This window comes from Nycticebus coucang, chromosome 3 (genome assembly GCF_027406575.1).
Source record: "Nycticebus coucang isolate mNycCou1 chromosome 3, mNycCou1.pri, whole genome shotgun sequence".
In the NCBI taxonomy this organism is placed as follows: Eukaryota; Metazoa; Chordata; class Mammalia; order Primates; family Lorisidae; genus Nycticebus; species Nycticebus coucang.
In genome coordinates this window covers 136,008,118-136,023,973 of record NC_069782.1, presented here as the reverse complement: position 1 = coordinate 136,023,973, position 15,856 = coordinate 136,008,118, and the positions used below count along the sequence as shown (strand labels likewise).

General features: G+C 40.1%; 1 protein-coding gene across 5 annotated transcripts in view; it reads left to right on the top strand.

Moving 5' to 3' along the window:
• SORCS1 (sortilin related VPS10 domain containing receptor 1) overlaps positions 1 to 15,856 on the top strand; it is a 521,473-nt gene that overhangs the window by 343,622 nt on the left and 161,995 nt on the right. For all 5 annotated transcript variants that reach the window (XM_053584238.1, XM_053584237.1, XM_053584236.1 and 2 more), the window contains exon 5: positions 3,900 to 3,973. In XM_053584238.1, the coding sequence (XP_053440213.1) occupies positions 3,900 to 3,973 (74 nt within the window). The remainder of the gene's footprint in view (positions 1 to 3,899; positions 3,974 to 15,856) is intronic.

The following is a 15,856-nucleotide window of genomic DNA, read 5'->3' as shown; positions in this document are numbered from 1 at the left end:
GGGAGAAATATAAAAAAAAAAAAAATCAAGAGAGGAGGCTGGTGGGAAGAGAAAGAAGTGTTAAGGGCCCCAGACCAGCTTTGGAGCAGGAGGCTGCTAACAGACCTTGAACACAGAGGAATGTTGGGTTCCTGCTCATTAAGTCTTATGACTAATGCCGGGAAGTAATCTCAGCTATTTTAGAATGATTTTAGATAGCAGAATTCTATTTCTTGCATTCTTATTTAATCAGAATCTTACTGTGTTCTCTTTCTAAAATTTCTGTTCCTTTAATTCTTTTTCAATATTTTGTACCAGTGCTAGCAAAACAGAAACAAACACCCTCCAGGAATGGCATTTCCCTGTGAATGACTGGCAGGGAGTTAGCAGATGAGTATTGCCCTCCTCAAATGCTCTGTCATCCTCTCCCTCACCTTTCTCTCCACTTTTCTAGGCTCAGCATTGTTGGAGAACACTGCTCCCGCTCTCTCTAACATGAAAGATAGCAATGATAGTTCTCAGTTCGGTGTTCTGATAGTCACAGAAACCTTGGAGCCAGAGACAGACAGAGAAGGAAATAAATCTTATTTAGGTGCTAACAACACTATGAATTATATTAAAAGACATTGGCTGGTTCTACACGAAAAGCCTTCCACTGATAGCTGAGACACTTGTGGGTGAACAGCTTTGATAACCTTTCCCTTCTTTGTGGAGAGCTTTTGCTGTCAGACTCTATAGGTTTATTTACCCCATTAACTTGAATGGCTGAGAGTTGTTTTGTCACTTTTTTTTTTTGTTGTTCTTGGTACAAGACCAGGCTAGACAATTAATTCTTAGGGAGAAAATATTTGCAGCACTAGGTGAAGTATACAGAGCAGCTATGTTTAAGAGTGAATATGGAAGACCTCTGAAAATCCTTGGGAGTTTCAAAAGCACTATATACAGAGGCATCTGCGTGTGCATGCATGCACGTGTGTGTTTTTGGAACAGCCATCTAGCTGTCAATCCATGGAAACAGACATATTCCTCTTATAAATTTTCTTTGTCCATCAGTCGGGAAACCTGGGTTCATTACCAGGTAGAGTCGTGATTAGGGAAGTTTCATGGTACAAACTCAGTATTTTCCCCTTATTATCTTCTAGCCGTAAATGCAGAAGCACGGGAAAAGCTTTGTAATCTCATCTCAGAGTGGTCTTGGATATTTTAGAGGGATTTTCAGATAGGTATGAATTTTTGCTTTGGACTATTAGAAGGCACTCTTGAAAGGCTACTCAAAAAGTTAAATGTAAATGCACAGCCACTTGTTTGATAGCATCCGTTATTGTATTATAGTTCTTTGGAGAGGAGACAAGTGAGAATCTTAGTGGCTAGAAGAGGTTTCATAGCAGAACGTGGCCTCTGATCGGACTCTAAAAACAGTACTGGCGTTGAGGAAGACAAGTCTTAAAGCCCTTTCTGCTGGAGTGGGTAGCATCAGGGAAGGCCCAGCAGGGGGAGTGTGCCAGGTGTGTGTGGGAAGATGAGACCAGAAGTTACCTTAGGAGAGATGAAATTGAAAGCATCTCACAGAGCTGAATAACAGAGGCTTGGTTTATTGGATTGCTTCCTATACCCACTGATTCAGGCGCTCACAAATAACAAACTCGCCCTTTGAAGATATAAACAAATGTCATGGGACATACCTGACTGGTCCACAGGCTCTGAATCCAAGCCTAGGGGATAAATTTTAAAAATGGAGAAAAAAAATAATGAACAACAGATGCTGGCACCCAACCATTCTTCACAGAGATGAATGCTCAGTGGAAGCAGGGATAGCAATCCCTTGGTGTAACCATATAAACACTTAAAGAGTTTATATATTATTCTTTCAGGACATATGCAAGTCCAGTGTTCACACAGAGAATTACTAATATTTCTAACTGTTCTGATTCTGTTGCATTTGCATTAATCTCTGTATATAAATATACATATAATCATACATTTATTTATAGACATCAGCACACCATAATGGTGTGGTCTTGGTTCCGTATAAACTAATAAAAACAAGTACAGCTCTGTATTTTAAGAAAGAAGATGAGGATGGAGAAAGAAACAGATACTCTCAATTTAGAGACTGACTGTTGTTACACAGCCTGTGTGTTCTGGTGCAAAGTGCTCCAGACATGCCAGAAAACAAGAGGCAGGGATGCACCTGCTGGCTGCTCGTGTCCTGAGCTTAATATCCGTGCGTCATCCTGCCCCTTGTTAGCTCTAAGTGGGGAGCTGTTCCTATATCTCTCCTCAGTACTCATAAAAAACATGAAACATGATATGCACCCAGGAAACCTTTCTTGCCCAGGCATGATGGGCTGGAAAAGAATAATAAGAAAGACTTAGAAGGAAGCAGGCCTGGATTCTCCTTGGCCTTTGTAATTGGAACCAATTGAGCTGTATGCTTTAGTAGCCAGCTGTTTTAGCTGTTTTTGGTTTCAGGGTGTGTTTTAATCCAACAGACACAGTATTGTATGTATCAAGTTTTTTCAAGGGTCAGTAAATACTCAGTTGAGCTGAGTTGTACCTTGGCCATGTCTGATGTTCTCTGCTGCCGTGGTGAGTCACGGGGTGAGTCATTGACACTTCACTGAGTGTAGGGATAGGAATGGAGGAAAAGGTTGGGTAGTCATGGTTCTCAGTGCAGTGCGCCTCAACATCTTTCCACCATGGGAGTTGGCAAATGTGATGGGTTGTAGACAAGGCACATAGCAGAAAGGAGATATTTCAAGTGATGTTTTTTATAAATCAGTAGCTCAGTGGTCATGGGTACCAGAGCACCAACAGTCACAGAATTACCTGAGCTGTCAAAGGATGCTTCTGGAGGCAGAAGAAGTTCCCATGATGGCATCAAGATTATCAGAGGGCAGCAAGGTGACAAGGAGTTTCAATGAAGACCAGTTCATAAAAGACCACATTTGGAGGATGGAGAGTGTGAAGGGTCAGGCTTTGTCTCATGAACTGGGATTCTATGCCCTTGCTCTTGGAGAATACTGAAATAGTATAGCAAATGGATTTCACATCTTAACAGCTGTGTAACCATCTATAAAATGGCCATAATTACTTCATATATCACATCGATGGTATGCGGGTTAAATAAAATAATGCATCTGAAGCACTTGGCTCATGGTAGGAGCTTCGTCAATGTGCACAGCTGTTTTTTAGCCAGAGGTCCCTCTGATGACTGTGATAAAGACCAACATTTGTTCCTTACTGTCTATCGAATCAATTCTTGTCTCCTTAATTTGCCATTCAGTGCCTTTTCAATTTCATCCTCAACAGATTCATCCAAACTCACATAAAGAAGCTAGGCTTGTTGATACCTTATCTCTATATCTCACCATTTTGACCCACACTGTCCCCTTTGTGAGTAGTGCCATTTTTGTCAACTTGGTTGCTGTAATTCCTGCAGGTGATTGTACGTGATGTCTTGAAGCATCTCTATCCGACTCCCTGGTCTACCACCCACTCTGGCAGGCTGCCTCCTGGGTTTCTCAGCACGTACCCTTCCAGACCACGTGTAGGCTTAGCATTTCTCTGTGCTCCCCACGATGCTCTGTACATGCCAGTAGCAAGGCTGACCTTGTCACTAGGTGGGTTGAGGTGTGAGTTCCAGTTCATTCCTCCACTCACTTGGCATGCAGCTTCCGAAGAGTCAGTTAATCCTTCTGAGCTTCCGTTACCTCAGTTGTAAAATGAGCATATTGAGTCTGTGCCTTGCAGACCTCAGGTGAGAAGCAGAGATGATGTATGTGATCTCTCACTCCGTATGTGGCAGGGACTCAATAAATGAGTAGGGATTATTTTTTTATTATTGATCCAGTGAACTGATGCTTGTGTTTTCAATGAGCAGTAGAACTGGAGTGCTGAGTCATTTCTCTTCTTTACAGTTATACAGCTCTGCTGAATTTGGGAGAAGGTGGCAGCTTATCCAGGAAGGGGTCATACCCAACAGGTTCTACTGGTAAGTCTCCCCTTGACCTATAGCACCTTAAGATATCGCCTAGTAAATGTGCACTGGAATCTTGTTCTCACCCAGCGCTCTCACAGGAGGTCGGTTCACACCTCCACAGGGCAGGATGTGAAATTGGAGTAATAAACATTATAAAGGAATATTAAAAGTTATGCCATAAAGTTCTTAAAAAACTCAAAATGGATTATTGAGATTAGTGAACTTCAAGGGTGCTTTGTAAGTGTTGCTTTGTTATGTTCTGGTGGAACCTAGGACACAAATTTTTAAAATAATTAATAGTGAGTTGTATTATTAAAATAATTATATACGGATATGTTGGATATTCAAATGAAGGTTTTCAGCATGAGTAAGTAGGTTTTCAGTGTAAATACACAGATCTTCCTCCTATTCTGATTTCAGGTGTTCTAATCCTACTCCTTTTCATGTGAGACACAACTACTATTCCTACTTTCTTATCTTTCTAGAAATGTTCATACAACAAAATACAATAGACTGGGTGGCTTAAATAACAGGCGTTTAGTCCTGACAGTTCTAGAGGCTAGGAAATTCAAGATCAAGATGCTAGGTGATTTGGTTAGGGCTGAGCGACCTCTTCCTGGCTTGCTGATGGCCACCCTCTGGCTGAGTCCACACGTGGTGACCAGAGAGAGGACTCTGGTCTCTCTTCTTTTGTACGGTCACTAATGCCATCCTGGGGACCTCATCCTCATGACCTCCCCTAAACCCACCTCCCTCCCACAGGCCCTGGCTACAAATGCTGTCACGTCTTTGTACAAGGGTTAGGGCTCACCGTATGATTTTGGGGGGAACACAAGCGTTCAGTTCCTAACATACATAGGTATTGATATTTGCATTTACATAAATGTCAGCTATGCACACTCTGCTATGCTTTTTTGCTTTTGGGGGATACAATTATACATATATCATTTTTAATTAACTACATATCATTTGACCCTGAAAATATAGTTAGAGAGAAATCTTACACTAATTTAATATAAAAAGTAAACTGTATGTTAGTGGGGTATGTGTATTGCGTACAGGAAAAGAGAGATACACATGCACCTATATATGCGTATGTGTGTGTATGAGAGAGAGAGAGGAAAAGAGAGAGAAGGGGGAGCGAAGAAAATATACTTTTATTACTTTCTAATCACTTAATCCCATCCCCTTAATCCAAGTAGATGGGCCTCTGTCCATGGGAATGGGTGGCTGAGATTGAAAAGAAGAGTAATAACAGAGGTTGACTTTGGCTTTTGAGTTTCCAAAGCCATAGATCCTGGCAAAATAAGAACAAAGGAGGGAACATTCTAGTGTAATTTTGATACTATGTTATCAATACTTTTTGAACGTACATCTTACCCTCTGCCAAAAGTTGTGATTCTAACTTACCCTAACTTTTCTAACTTGCCTTTGGAAAAGACGTTCAGGTTGTTCTAGATGCCTACTGCTATAAGCGGTGCTAGTAGGAACTAGCTCAGACCAGAGTTTAAACATCCCTTACTCACATCATTCAGAACCATAGAGACAGTGACCTTTTAGTAGGCAATGAGTACCCTGCAATGAGGGCCTCAAAAGTTATCCCCCCTGGGTGGCACCTGTAACTCAAAGGAGGAGGGTACCGGCCCCATATGCCAGAGGTGGCGGGTTCAAACCCAGCCCTGGCCAAAAAAAAAAAAAAAAAAAAGTTGTCTCCCCTTTTACCCCTCCTGACATCACACTGCCTCTCATCAGCCTTTAGACTTGAGGCAGCACAGATCACGGAGGCATAGCTTCCCGCCTCCACTCCAGTTCTCTCACTTTTACGTGATCTTCTAAGAGGAATGCATTTTTATCCTCCTCCTTTTCAAACATTGCCCTAACCCCTTGTGGGAGTTTAGAACTAGACAAGTGCATTGGAGAAATCCCTTAGCAACCTGGTGAAACTGCCTGGAAAAAAGTTAAAGAGAAACCATTTGCAAACAAACTGGCTCAAAGATAACAAAATAGCGACTTTGATATGGCATGATCCCAGTGTTCCCCTATCATAACAAGATGTTTGTAAATAAATAGGGTTTTTGTTGCACAGAAGCTGGCTCACCTGCTGCTCTTGCTTTGGGATGCCTTGAGCCTCCCTTCAGAGTCCAAATTGATACCTCCCGTATCCGTAAACTCATGTCTGTCTCTCCTCAAGTTCCTCTTCTCTGATCAACACTTTTTTCTCCCTTCCTTACTCATTCTGTCCTTTATTCATGAGGCGCCTCTCTCTATCTTTGGGTTTTGTCTATGCATTATAAAGTTGGGTTTTGACAGAAAATGTCTATGTATTTTTTTAATTATTAGTATCTTTTTCTTGGTGCTATTTGTGCATAGAATGGCATCCAAAAATGAATTAAGCAGACAAACATGGTCCTCCTAGTTTATCTTGGAAGTAGAATTGATGCCACTGAAAAATATGAGGGACAAATCTTTCCTCAACTCCTGCGCTCAAGTGGCTACAAATATCTACACCTGGTGCTCAAAACATGAGAAGAAAGTATTGAGAGGACCGGACAGAAGTCTCTTCCTACCAATAGAAACTAAGAAAATCACCGAGTGAAAAGATGGGCAAGAAAATCTAATTGAGATGAGAGTATTTACTACGTAAGTGGTCCATGGTACACAACGTTTTCTGGCTCACTGGAGGTCGTATTTACATGTGGCCTTATTAGAAGTTGAAAAGACCTCATCACTGGGTTGCCAGTGCTAATTGCAATCCTTTTTTATCTCTTCCTTGAAGAGGGCTCTTCTATGTGAAAGCTTGATTACCAAAAGCCTTGTAATCAGATGTCATAAAATTGTCATCTTTGTAAAAACATTACACATTATTGTATATGAATTCTAATTTATATGTCGGTTAAGTAAAATAAATAAAACCTCTATTTTTGCCTTTGGAGACAGAGAGACAAATCTTTCCCATTCAAGACCCCGATTGCAATCAGCACTGTTTGAACGTAAGCTATTTAGACGTCATAAAGTAAGCTTTTCATTATCATCATTAACAGATGGCACAGAGAGGTTAAGTAATCTGGCCAAGGTCACACAGCTTGAAAGTGCCAAGGCTAGGATTCAGATGCAGATTGCCTGTCACCAAAGTTCACACTGTATTAAATCAATGGATGATGTGGTCTGTGCTTCTTGGCCTTCTTTTCTGAGCTGAGGCTGTGAGCCTTGGAAATCCAGCCCCTTAGGCAGATGAGTGGTGTAAACACACAACTCTCTTGGCCACAGTGTCTGTGTGTCTCCCTCCAACTGGGCTTGTCAGATGGCCACATGGGATCCTTGAGCATGGTGGTTGTTTTTTCTTGAGAAGGCGTGAGAACTTGTAAATTGCATAGAGCCATGACTGTTGATGAAATCTCTCGGTCTCTGCCCACATAGTCTATATTTTCTGACTCTGAGCAACTTCCTGAGGCTGGTAGACTAGTTGTCAATCAAAATAATGTTTATTGGACTCACTCCTAGAAACCAGTTACTTCAAATTACATGGGAACTACAGGGCTATCTGGTATTACTTAGCAAGCTTAATTAAAATAAACAGCTTTTAACTTTTCTGCTTGGAGCCTGACTATGGGGGGTATGGGTGAAAGTGAGCAGGATTTCTCTCATGCTAAAGTGACTATTGAGTGAGCCTGGAGAATAACATAGCATTTCCACAGAGAAAAAAGACATGATGATGAACGCATATATTTTCTTTATCACCTCTAGTGCACTTGACAGTTATTTTTATTTTAGGCGACAGTGGTCATGACACTCCTGGAAGTAATCAATGGCAATTGTAAAATAATTATGGGATGTAACAGCTTACTCTTAAGTTATTGTAGTGGTTGCTGTTAATACTACCATAACAACTGTAAATATGAACTTTCCTCCATGGAGTTCAGATTGATTTAGACACATAGGGCATCACATGAGACTCATTTTAGCATAATATTACCATTAGTAGAATAGGTGTCTTTTTAACTTAACTGACAGCATTAGTGATCTAGTTCTTCCCAATGGCAGAAATCAATTATATTGGGAGGAAGAACAGCTTGAAAGGTTAAGGGGCTCAGAGACACGGAGGTCTAAGTTCTAGCTTTGCAATTTACTGAGGAAGGGATCATGGCTAGCTAAATAGCTTCTGTGTGCCTCAGGGTTTCTTTTTTCTTTGTAAAATAATTAATACCTACTTTAGTAAATGATATATTTCCTGTGAACTGGTAACATGCCAGGTGCTTAGAAGACAGGAGAAGAAAAACTGTTCAAACTCTAAAATGATGTACTCTTTTAGTTTAACACTTCAGTAGGTAAAAGCCAAGGTGTTGCATTTGACATTGAAGAGGAACATGGGATCCAAGGGTCAGTGGTACTCACATGCCTTGAAAACAGCAATCTCCTGCCAAATCCAAATTCTCTATTTGAGGTTGATGAATATGGTTTGCTGGGACCTGAGTCACGTTTAGGGTAAAGCAATGGAAGGCAGTTCGCATTATAAACTATTCAGCAATCTATTAGGTGGTGAGAGACAAGGCAGTCTTGGGGCTGTTTCGCTTAATTAAAAACAGGTTCAAACTTATTATTGATTATGTTGGTCTCACATCAGGGAGTGGCTAGAAATAGGGGCAGCTGGGTGGTGACTAACTTACATGTGGAAAGGCAAGAATGGCGCCACAGTGCCAACCTTCCTTCACTGTGTCCCTTGGGGACACATGACAGCTCCATTATAGAAATGAGAGATAAAGAAACGCTTACACCCCCATCCTCAGCGTGTCCCAGCCGAGCACGCCCATGTGTTCTCGGTCTTCCCCACGACTCAGGGCCAGTCCGTGTGGATGAATTCTCATTCTGCATCTTTGTCAACAAGTTTCGTTTGTTGACCATTTACTATGTGCCAAACCTGTAGTAAGTATTTTGCAAATATTGTTTAAATCAATCCTCACATCTGATGTGAAATAGTTTATTGATCAAGATCTTTCAAAATATGATAGAAGAATGATAGAAAAATGCAATCTGTTTAAAATTAATTTTTTTTTTTTTTTTTAAGCAATGTTGGTTCCTGGTTCTGGAAAATCAGAAAGTCTAACTTTGTCTAGATTCCACTCCATCCAGAGGCTTATCAAAGGGCTCCCGTCTTGATCTCGTCCATCGCTCAGCTCTCCTCTCCTCTGTGCTGGCTTCACTCCGGAAGACTTTCTCTTCGTAGTGACCTCTATAAGCTTACTATCTTCTCAAATTCACTCCAGTGAAAAAGAAAATACCTTCTTGCTTATTCCTGCAAAATTCCTGGGATTAAATCTTAGGGGCTATGATTAGGTAACATGCCCACAGGAGACCTGGGGGCAGAATCAATGTTAGTAAATCATGTAAGAAAATAAGGACTGGCGATGGCTCAGGAGAGACTGAGATGATTTTATCAAAAGAAAGGGAGAGGCTAAGGGGATGGTATCAATGAGAGAGACTTACTATTGGTGATTTTTTTCTTTTTTTTTTTTTTTTTTTCCTTTTTTGAGATAGTCTCACTCTGTCCCCTGGGTAGAGTACTCTGGCATCATAACTCATATCAACCTCAAACTCTGAGGCTCCAGAGATCCTCTTGCCTCAGCCTCCCAAGTAGCTGGGACTACAGGTGCCCGCCACAAAGCCCAGCTAGTTTTCACCATGTTTTTAGAGACAGGGTCTTGCTCTTGCTCAGGCTGGTATTATTGATGTTTTAATACTCATTTTTCAGATGAGAAATAAATAAAAAGGCAAATCAATAAAATCTCAGAGAGGTTAAATAATTTTACCTAATGTTACTGGAATTTAATCTCCATCTAACTACAGAGGATGTGCCAATTACACGCCAGGTTATAACCCCATCTCCATTGCACCTTCGGGCCCCCCACTATGCTATGGTCCATTACAGCTTGAGCTTGAGCTCTCTTACTACACAGAACTCCACATTTGCAGATGTTTTCTGTTGGTCCTGCATCCACGGGGCCTCACCCTTGTCATTGAAGCCACACTTGTTGGTATACCCGACCTGTTATCTTGCCTCGCCTTGTGATCTCTAACCTCAGGTATTAATAGTCTTCCGTGAGAGAGGCAGTTCTGTGGCCTTTGCTGACATACCTGTGATTATTAGAAAACACTCTAGAATATAAAATAGTTTCTCTCTCTAATTCTGACTCACATTACTAACATTCATTCTCAAGGCCAGGTAGAATATTGCTGCTGGGCCAGTTTCAGGGTTTTTCCCCACTGTTATTATTTATGTCCAATAATTAGTTTTAGTTTCGTTTAGTTTTGTTCTGAGACACAGTCGCACTCCATTGCCCAGGCTAGAGTGCCATAGCATCAGCCTAGCTCACAGCAACCTCACACTCCTGGGTTAACGTGATCCTTCTGGCTCAGTCTCCTGACTAGCTGGGGTTATGGGCACCAGCCACAACATCTGGCTAATGTTTCCATTTTTAGTGGAGACGGGGTTTTCACTCTTGCTTAGGCTGTTTTGGAACTCCTGAGCTCAAGGGATCCTCCCCATCAGCCTTCCAGTGGACAGAGGTTACAGGAGTGAACGACCACACCCAGCCAATAATTTGTTTTATATGCACCAGATCACCATAGGCCTTCCTCTTCCTCCTTCAGGTATACCAGCCATTCAACACAGCATCTTAGAGGACCTGGCATGATATGGCTGGAACTTTTTCTCTTTCTCCAAATAGATTTAGTGGCTTCAATGACAACAGGTTGGACTTCTGCTTTTTTTCTTTCTTTTTCATGTCCTGAAAAGTGTACATACCGATACGGGATGAAGTCTAATGATGTTACAAAAAAGAAAGGAAGGAAGGAGGGAGGGAGAATGGGAGGGGAAGGGAGGGGAGGGGAGGGGAAAGAGAAAAGGAAAAAAGGAGAGAGCAAGAAAGCCAAACTCTATTTTATAAAAATAATCAGATATGTTGTTATGTTGATAACATATTAGTTAGGAAGAGGATACAGCTATTTTTCTTTCTTTTACTTTTTTTTACACGCTGTCTCACTCTTCCCTGAAAACTATAAAGCAGGTCATAGTCTTCAGAGAACTTCTGAATGAATAGCATACTCATTTTCAATTTTAGGTTCAGATGGCATTAGAATATCTTACCTTTTAGAATCAGCTTTTCAAAAATCAGCTTCCATTTTTCTATATTCCTTATATCTAAACCTTAGCACTTTAGGTCCTATTCGTACTATTTGTTACCGCTTCTTAAACCCTTGGATTTCCAAGTCTCATTATTTCTAACTTGATGATACTATCCCTGCACACTTTCTCTTCCATTCTCCTTAGCGTTACGCTGATTCAGCCCAGCCTCCCCTTAATCCTAGAAATAATGAAAAAGCCTCCCCATTCATCTCCCTGCCTCACAGACTGCCTAAAGAATCTGTCTCCCTAATCAAGCGTTTGCCTCTTTGCTCATTGTTTACAATGTAAAGTTGAACAGAATAAGAATCTAACAGGATTCTTGCCAACAGGAGTGTGAAGGAACTTTTTCTGACCCATAGAATACTCCAATTCTGTATGTTAAATTCCAGAATGTCAGGTGAGTAATTGTATGCACTGGTCTTATAATGCTTATTATACAGGACCTCTTGATACTTCTTATTTCTGTGGTTTTATTTATGCACCTGCCTGGGGATGAATTGTCCTTATTCACTTAGCAGTGATTAATTTTTAGCACCTACTACATGCCAGGATGGTATTTGTCTTTGACCACAAAGATGATGTGTGAGGCTCCTTGTTGTTATTATTAGGATCACAGTGTTGATCTTGATGGCCTTACCCCGATGTTTATCTCTACTGCAGAACCTTGCTTGGTTTATGGTGCTTTTCCAGGTGAGCGAAGTCTCTTTCTCCTCTGAATTTAAATGTGATTCTTTCACAAATAAGATGTACTGTATCATAATACGTGCTGTGTTACAGGTCTGCCTATGTGATTGGTAGGAAGGGCCTTGGGTTTACGATTAGCATATCCAAGTTCAAATCCATGCTGCACTGTTTACCAACTGGGTGATCCGAAGAGACTATTTTTCCTGCCCAAGCTTCAATTTAATTCTACAGAGTCTTAGTTTGAGAATTGAAAATGACATATTAAATAACTTTTCACTCAGTTTTATGATGTTGTCCACCTGTATCATTTTTCCTCCTCCTTTCACACTCCTATTGGAAGATACATTCCTTAAGGATCAAGACTCTGTTTTAAATTGCTTCTCCTACCTTGTAGACTATACTAAGTGAAGCAGCAAAAGCTTGTTCATATGCACACACAAAAATACTGAAATTCATCGAGATTACACGTGCACATACATGCACACGCATAAGCATATGAACACATTCAAATTGAAACACATCTTGAGAAGAGTTTATTCACCAAATGAAGGAGCCATTATAGAAGACCTCTGTCTTTCCTTCTGGCATGGAAAGCCTAGAATTCTAAGACATTGAAATATATATATATTAAAGAGAAGACAATTCTAGATTGCTAAAAGACACAGTTTCCCATGCCATAGGCTATTTATTACTCAACAGGCTCTCCTAAGGGGTGATGAGGTCCACATAAGCAGAGGAATTCAAGCAAAGATAGAATGACTCAGCATATCTGGCTGTCACAGGATGAGTCTGCATCAGGCTGTTGATAGTAACAGACCCTTTCTACATTTTCAGAATATGAGATTCAGGAGAATAATGGACACCCCTATTTTATTTGCTCTTCTCTTACTTTCCTGTCAGTTTCTTCTGCCTTCTGGGTTGAATCCTGTGTGGCTCAGTTAAGGCACAGGGACAGGTGGCAGGGAACAACTCTGGATATAGCATCCCCAAGAACTGCACTGGGGCATTCCTAGTGCCTGTACTAGGCGTAGAAGATAAGAGGATTTGCATTATCCTTGAGAGGCCTGGTGTTTTATTTTATTTTTTTTATTTTTCCTGTTCAACATCTCCATAGGAATGCTGTTTCCAACCCCTTTGCTCCTTTTTCCACTTCTTCATCTTTTCCTGTGATTATGAAGTTTTCACTTTCAATTCAGTTAGATTCCCCTGCGAAGTGTGAGTCCATCCTTCTCCTGGACCTTCATTCACTTTTGCCCGTATTGGTTCCTGTGATCCTTATCATGACGACTCCTGCCCCTGGGGGCTGCAGCTTCCCTATCTTTGAATGATTCCTTCACTACTCTACATCTTATTAACTTGAACTTTACCTTAGAAATGAAAACAATGTCACCTAAACATTTTTACCCTCATATTAATCTGAAATAAAAATAAATAAATAATAATTCCCGAATGTGAAAGAGTGCTGTGAACAAGAGTGAAAGAAAGGGGAAAATATCCTCATAATTACAGCTTTCTACTTTACAATTTTTTTTTTTTTCTTTTGGCCGGGGCTGGGTTTGAACCCGCCACCTCCGGCATATGGGACCGGTGCCCTACTCCTTGAGCCACAGGTGCCACCCTACTTTACAATTATTTTAAAAGAAGTCAACTTGGCCCTAGTGATCAGACCTCACTTAGCTTCCAAATTTAAGGGCCTCAGGGTTTGCACCTTGTCCTTGTGTATGACTATTTGCTGCTCATTATAGTCTGCCTTTGAGTGTTGCCTTTAACCAGTATTACTTGGAGTATAGTATTTAAAAGTGAGTGTTCTGGAGTCAGAATGCCTTCGTTGGAATACTGTTTTCAAGTGGTGTGACATCAATCTATTTAATAGTCAATTAAATTATTAACTTCATTAAATTTAAGCCTTACAGTCTTCATTAATAAAATGATCTTCCTAAGAGTATCTTCCTCATATACATATTGTAAGGATTAAACTGAGATAATTCAGCTTAAGCACATATAATATGTGATGAATAAACGTTAACCACTACCAAAGAGAGGAATAGAGAAGAATTGGATATGTATTTGTTTCTGAAATATAGCAATCTTGTTTCGATTCAATTTAATAATTTATATTTTCAATAGAAATTTTTAGTATGTGCATGTATTTTTCTTCTTTGTTGCCAGAATTAGGCACAATGGATAGAAAGTCAGCTGATAGTTTTATTTGTAGCTTCTCAATTTTGTTACCCAATTCACTTAGTTAACATTCACCAAGGCATTGTAAAGTTAAATCCTGGTGTAGAAAACACAGCCCGGTCTTCAAGTGGTTTGAGCTGCTTAGGTGGGACTGCAGGAGGAGCTTCTACAGAAATGTATGGAGGAATACCCCTGAATAGCTCCTACAGAGGACATGAAAGGATATTGCCTTAGAATATCTAGTGCCCCAAGAGTTCAAAGCCAAGCAGGTTTGGGGCCTAAGGTCATAAGGTCATGGAATTGGGAAGGGAAGAGCAAGACCTACCAGCACTTCTGTGTCTGCCTCTGATTACCTCTAGTGAAAATGACTTTTGGAAAGAATTAACTGCCATTTCTCTCCTGACTTCCAAATCTCATACATACACATGTTTTCTTTTGCTATTTCTACCATAAAACCATACAGGCACTCTAATAAATGAAATTCTATCTTCTCCAAATTGATTCAGTACAAAATTACCATAGTCTACTCCTTTAAAACTTGTCACCCATAGACATCTTTTTAAGCCATATATAACTTCCAAACAAATGCAAAAACTAAATTATACAACTTAAAACATGATAAATATCTCCTTCAAAAGATGAGAACATTCTAATATGTCACATGATCTATCTTTGGTTAATATTCCTCTTCTGGTTGAGGCATACTTCCAATTTCTATATCCTGTAACCAAAATACTGAGATTGTATGATTAATATTAGCATATGTTACCCTGAAACAGAGGAGAAAGGGAGACAGGAAAACAAAAAGATTCATATGCACATCTTCACATTGAGATGCGAAGAAATTGATTGCAGAGCTAAAAGACTTAAGTGCCAAGAGCAGTACCTGGCACACACCACATATCATAAAGTCTACAATATTAATATCACCAAGTAAAAACGCACCTTTGTTTTATGTATCACCTAAAGAAATGCTGCCAAATAAACTACAGATATACTTTGGAGATACTGTGGGTTCACATCCAGACCATTGCAAAAAAATAAATATGCAATACAGCAAATCACACAAACATTTTGGATTTTCTGTGCATAAAAAGTTACGTTTACACTATGATGCTGTTTAAGTATTTGGTAGCATTATATCTGAAAAAAGAAATGTGCATATGTTGCTGCCAGAAAATGCTAAAAATCATCTGAGCCTTCAGTGAGTTGACTGCTAAAGAGTCTTACCTCAATGTTAATGGCTGAATGGCTTGAGTGGTGGTGGCTAAAGGTTGGGGTCTCTTGACAATTTTTCAAAAATAAGACAATAATAAAGTATGCTATACCAATTGACTCTTCCTTTTACAAAAGACTTCTCCATATCGTGTGATACCAGTTTGATAGCATTTTACTCACATTAGCATTTCTTTCAAAATTGGAGTCAGTCCTCTCAAACCCAGTGCTGTTTATCAACTAAGATTATGTGCTATTCAAAATCTCTTGTTGTCATTTCAGTAATGGTCACAGCATCTTCACTAGGAGGTTCCTTCTCAAGAAACCACTTCTTTGTTCATCCATAAGAAGCAACTCCTCATCTGTTCAAGTTTTCTCATGACATTGCAGCAATTCAGTCACATCTCCAAGCTGCACTTCCAATTCTAGTTCTCCTTATTTCTACCACATATACAGTTACTTCCTCCACTGAACTCTTGAACCCCTCAAAGTTATCCAGGAGGGTTAGAATTGACTTCTTCCAAACTCCTGTCAATGTTGATATTTTGACCTTCTCCCATGAATCACAAATGTGGTTAATTGCATCTAGAATGGTAAATTATTTCTAAAAGGTTTTCAATTTATTTGGCCCAGGT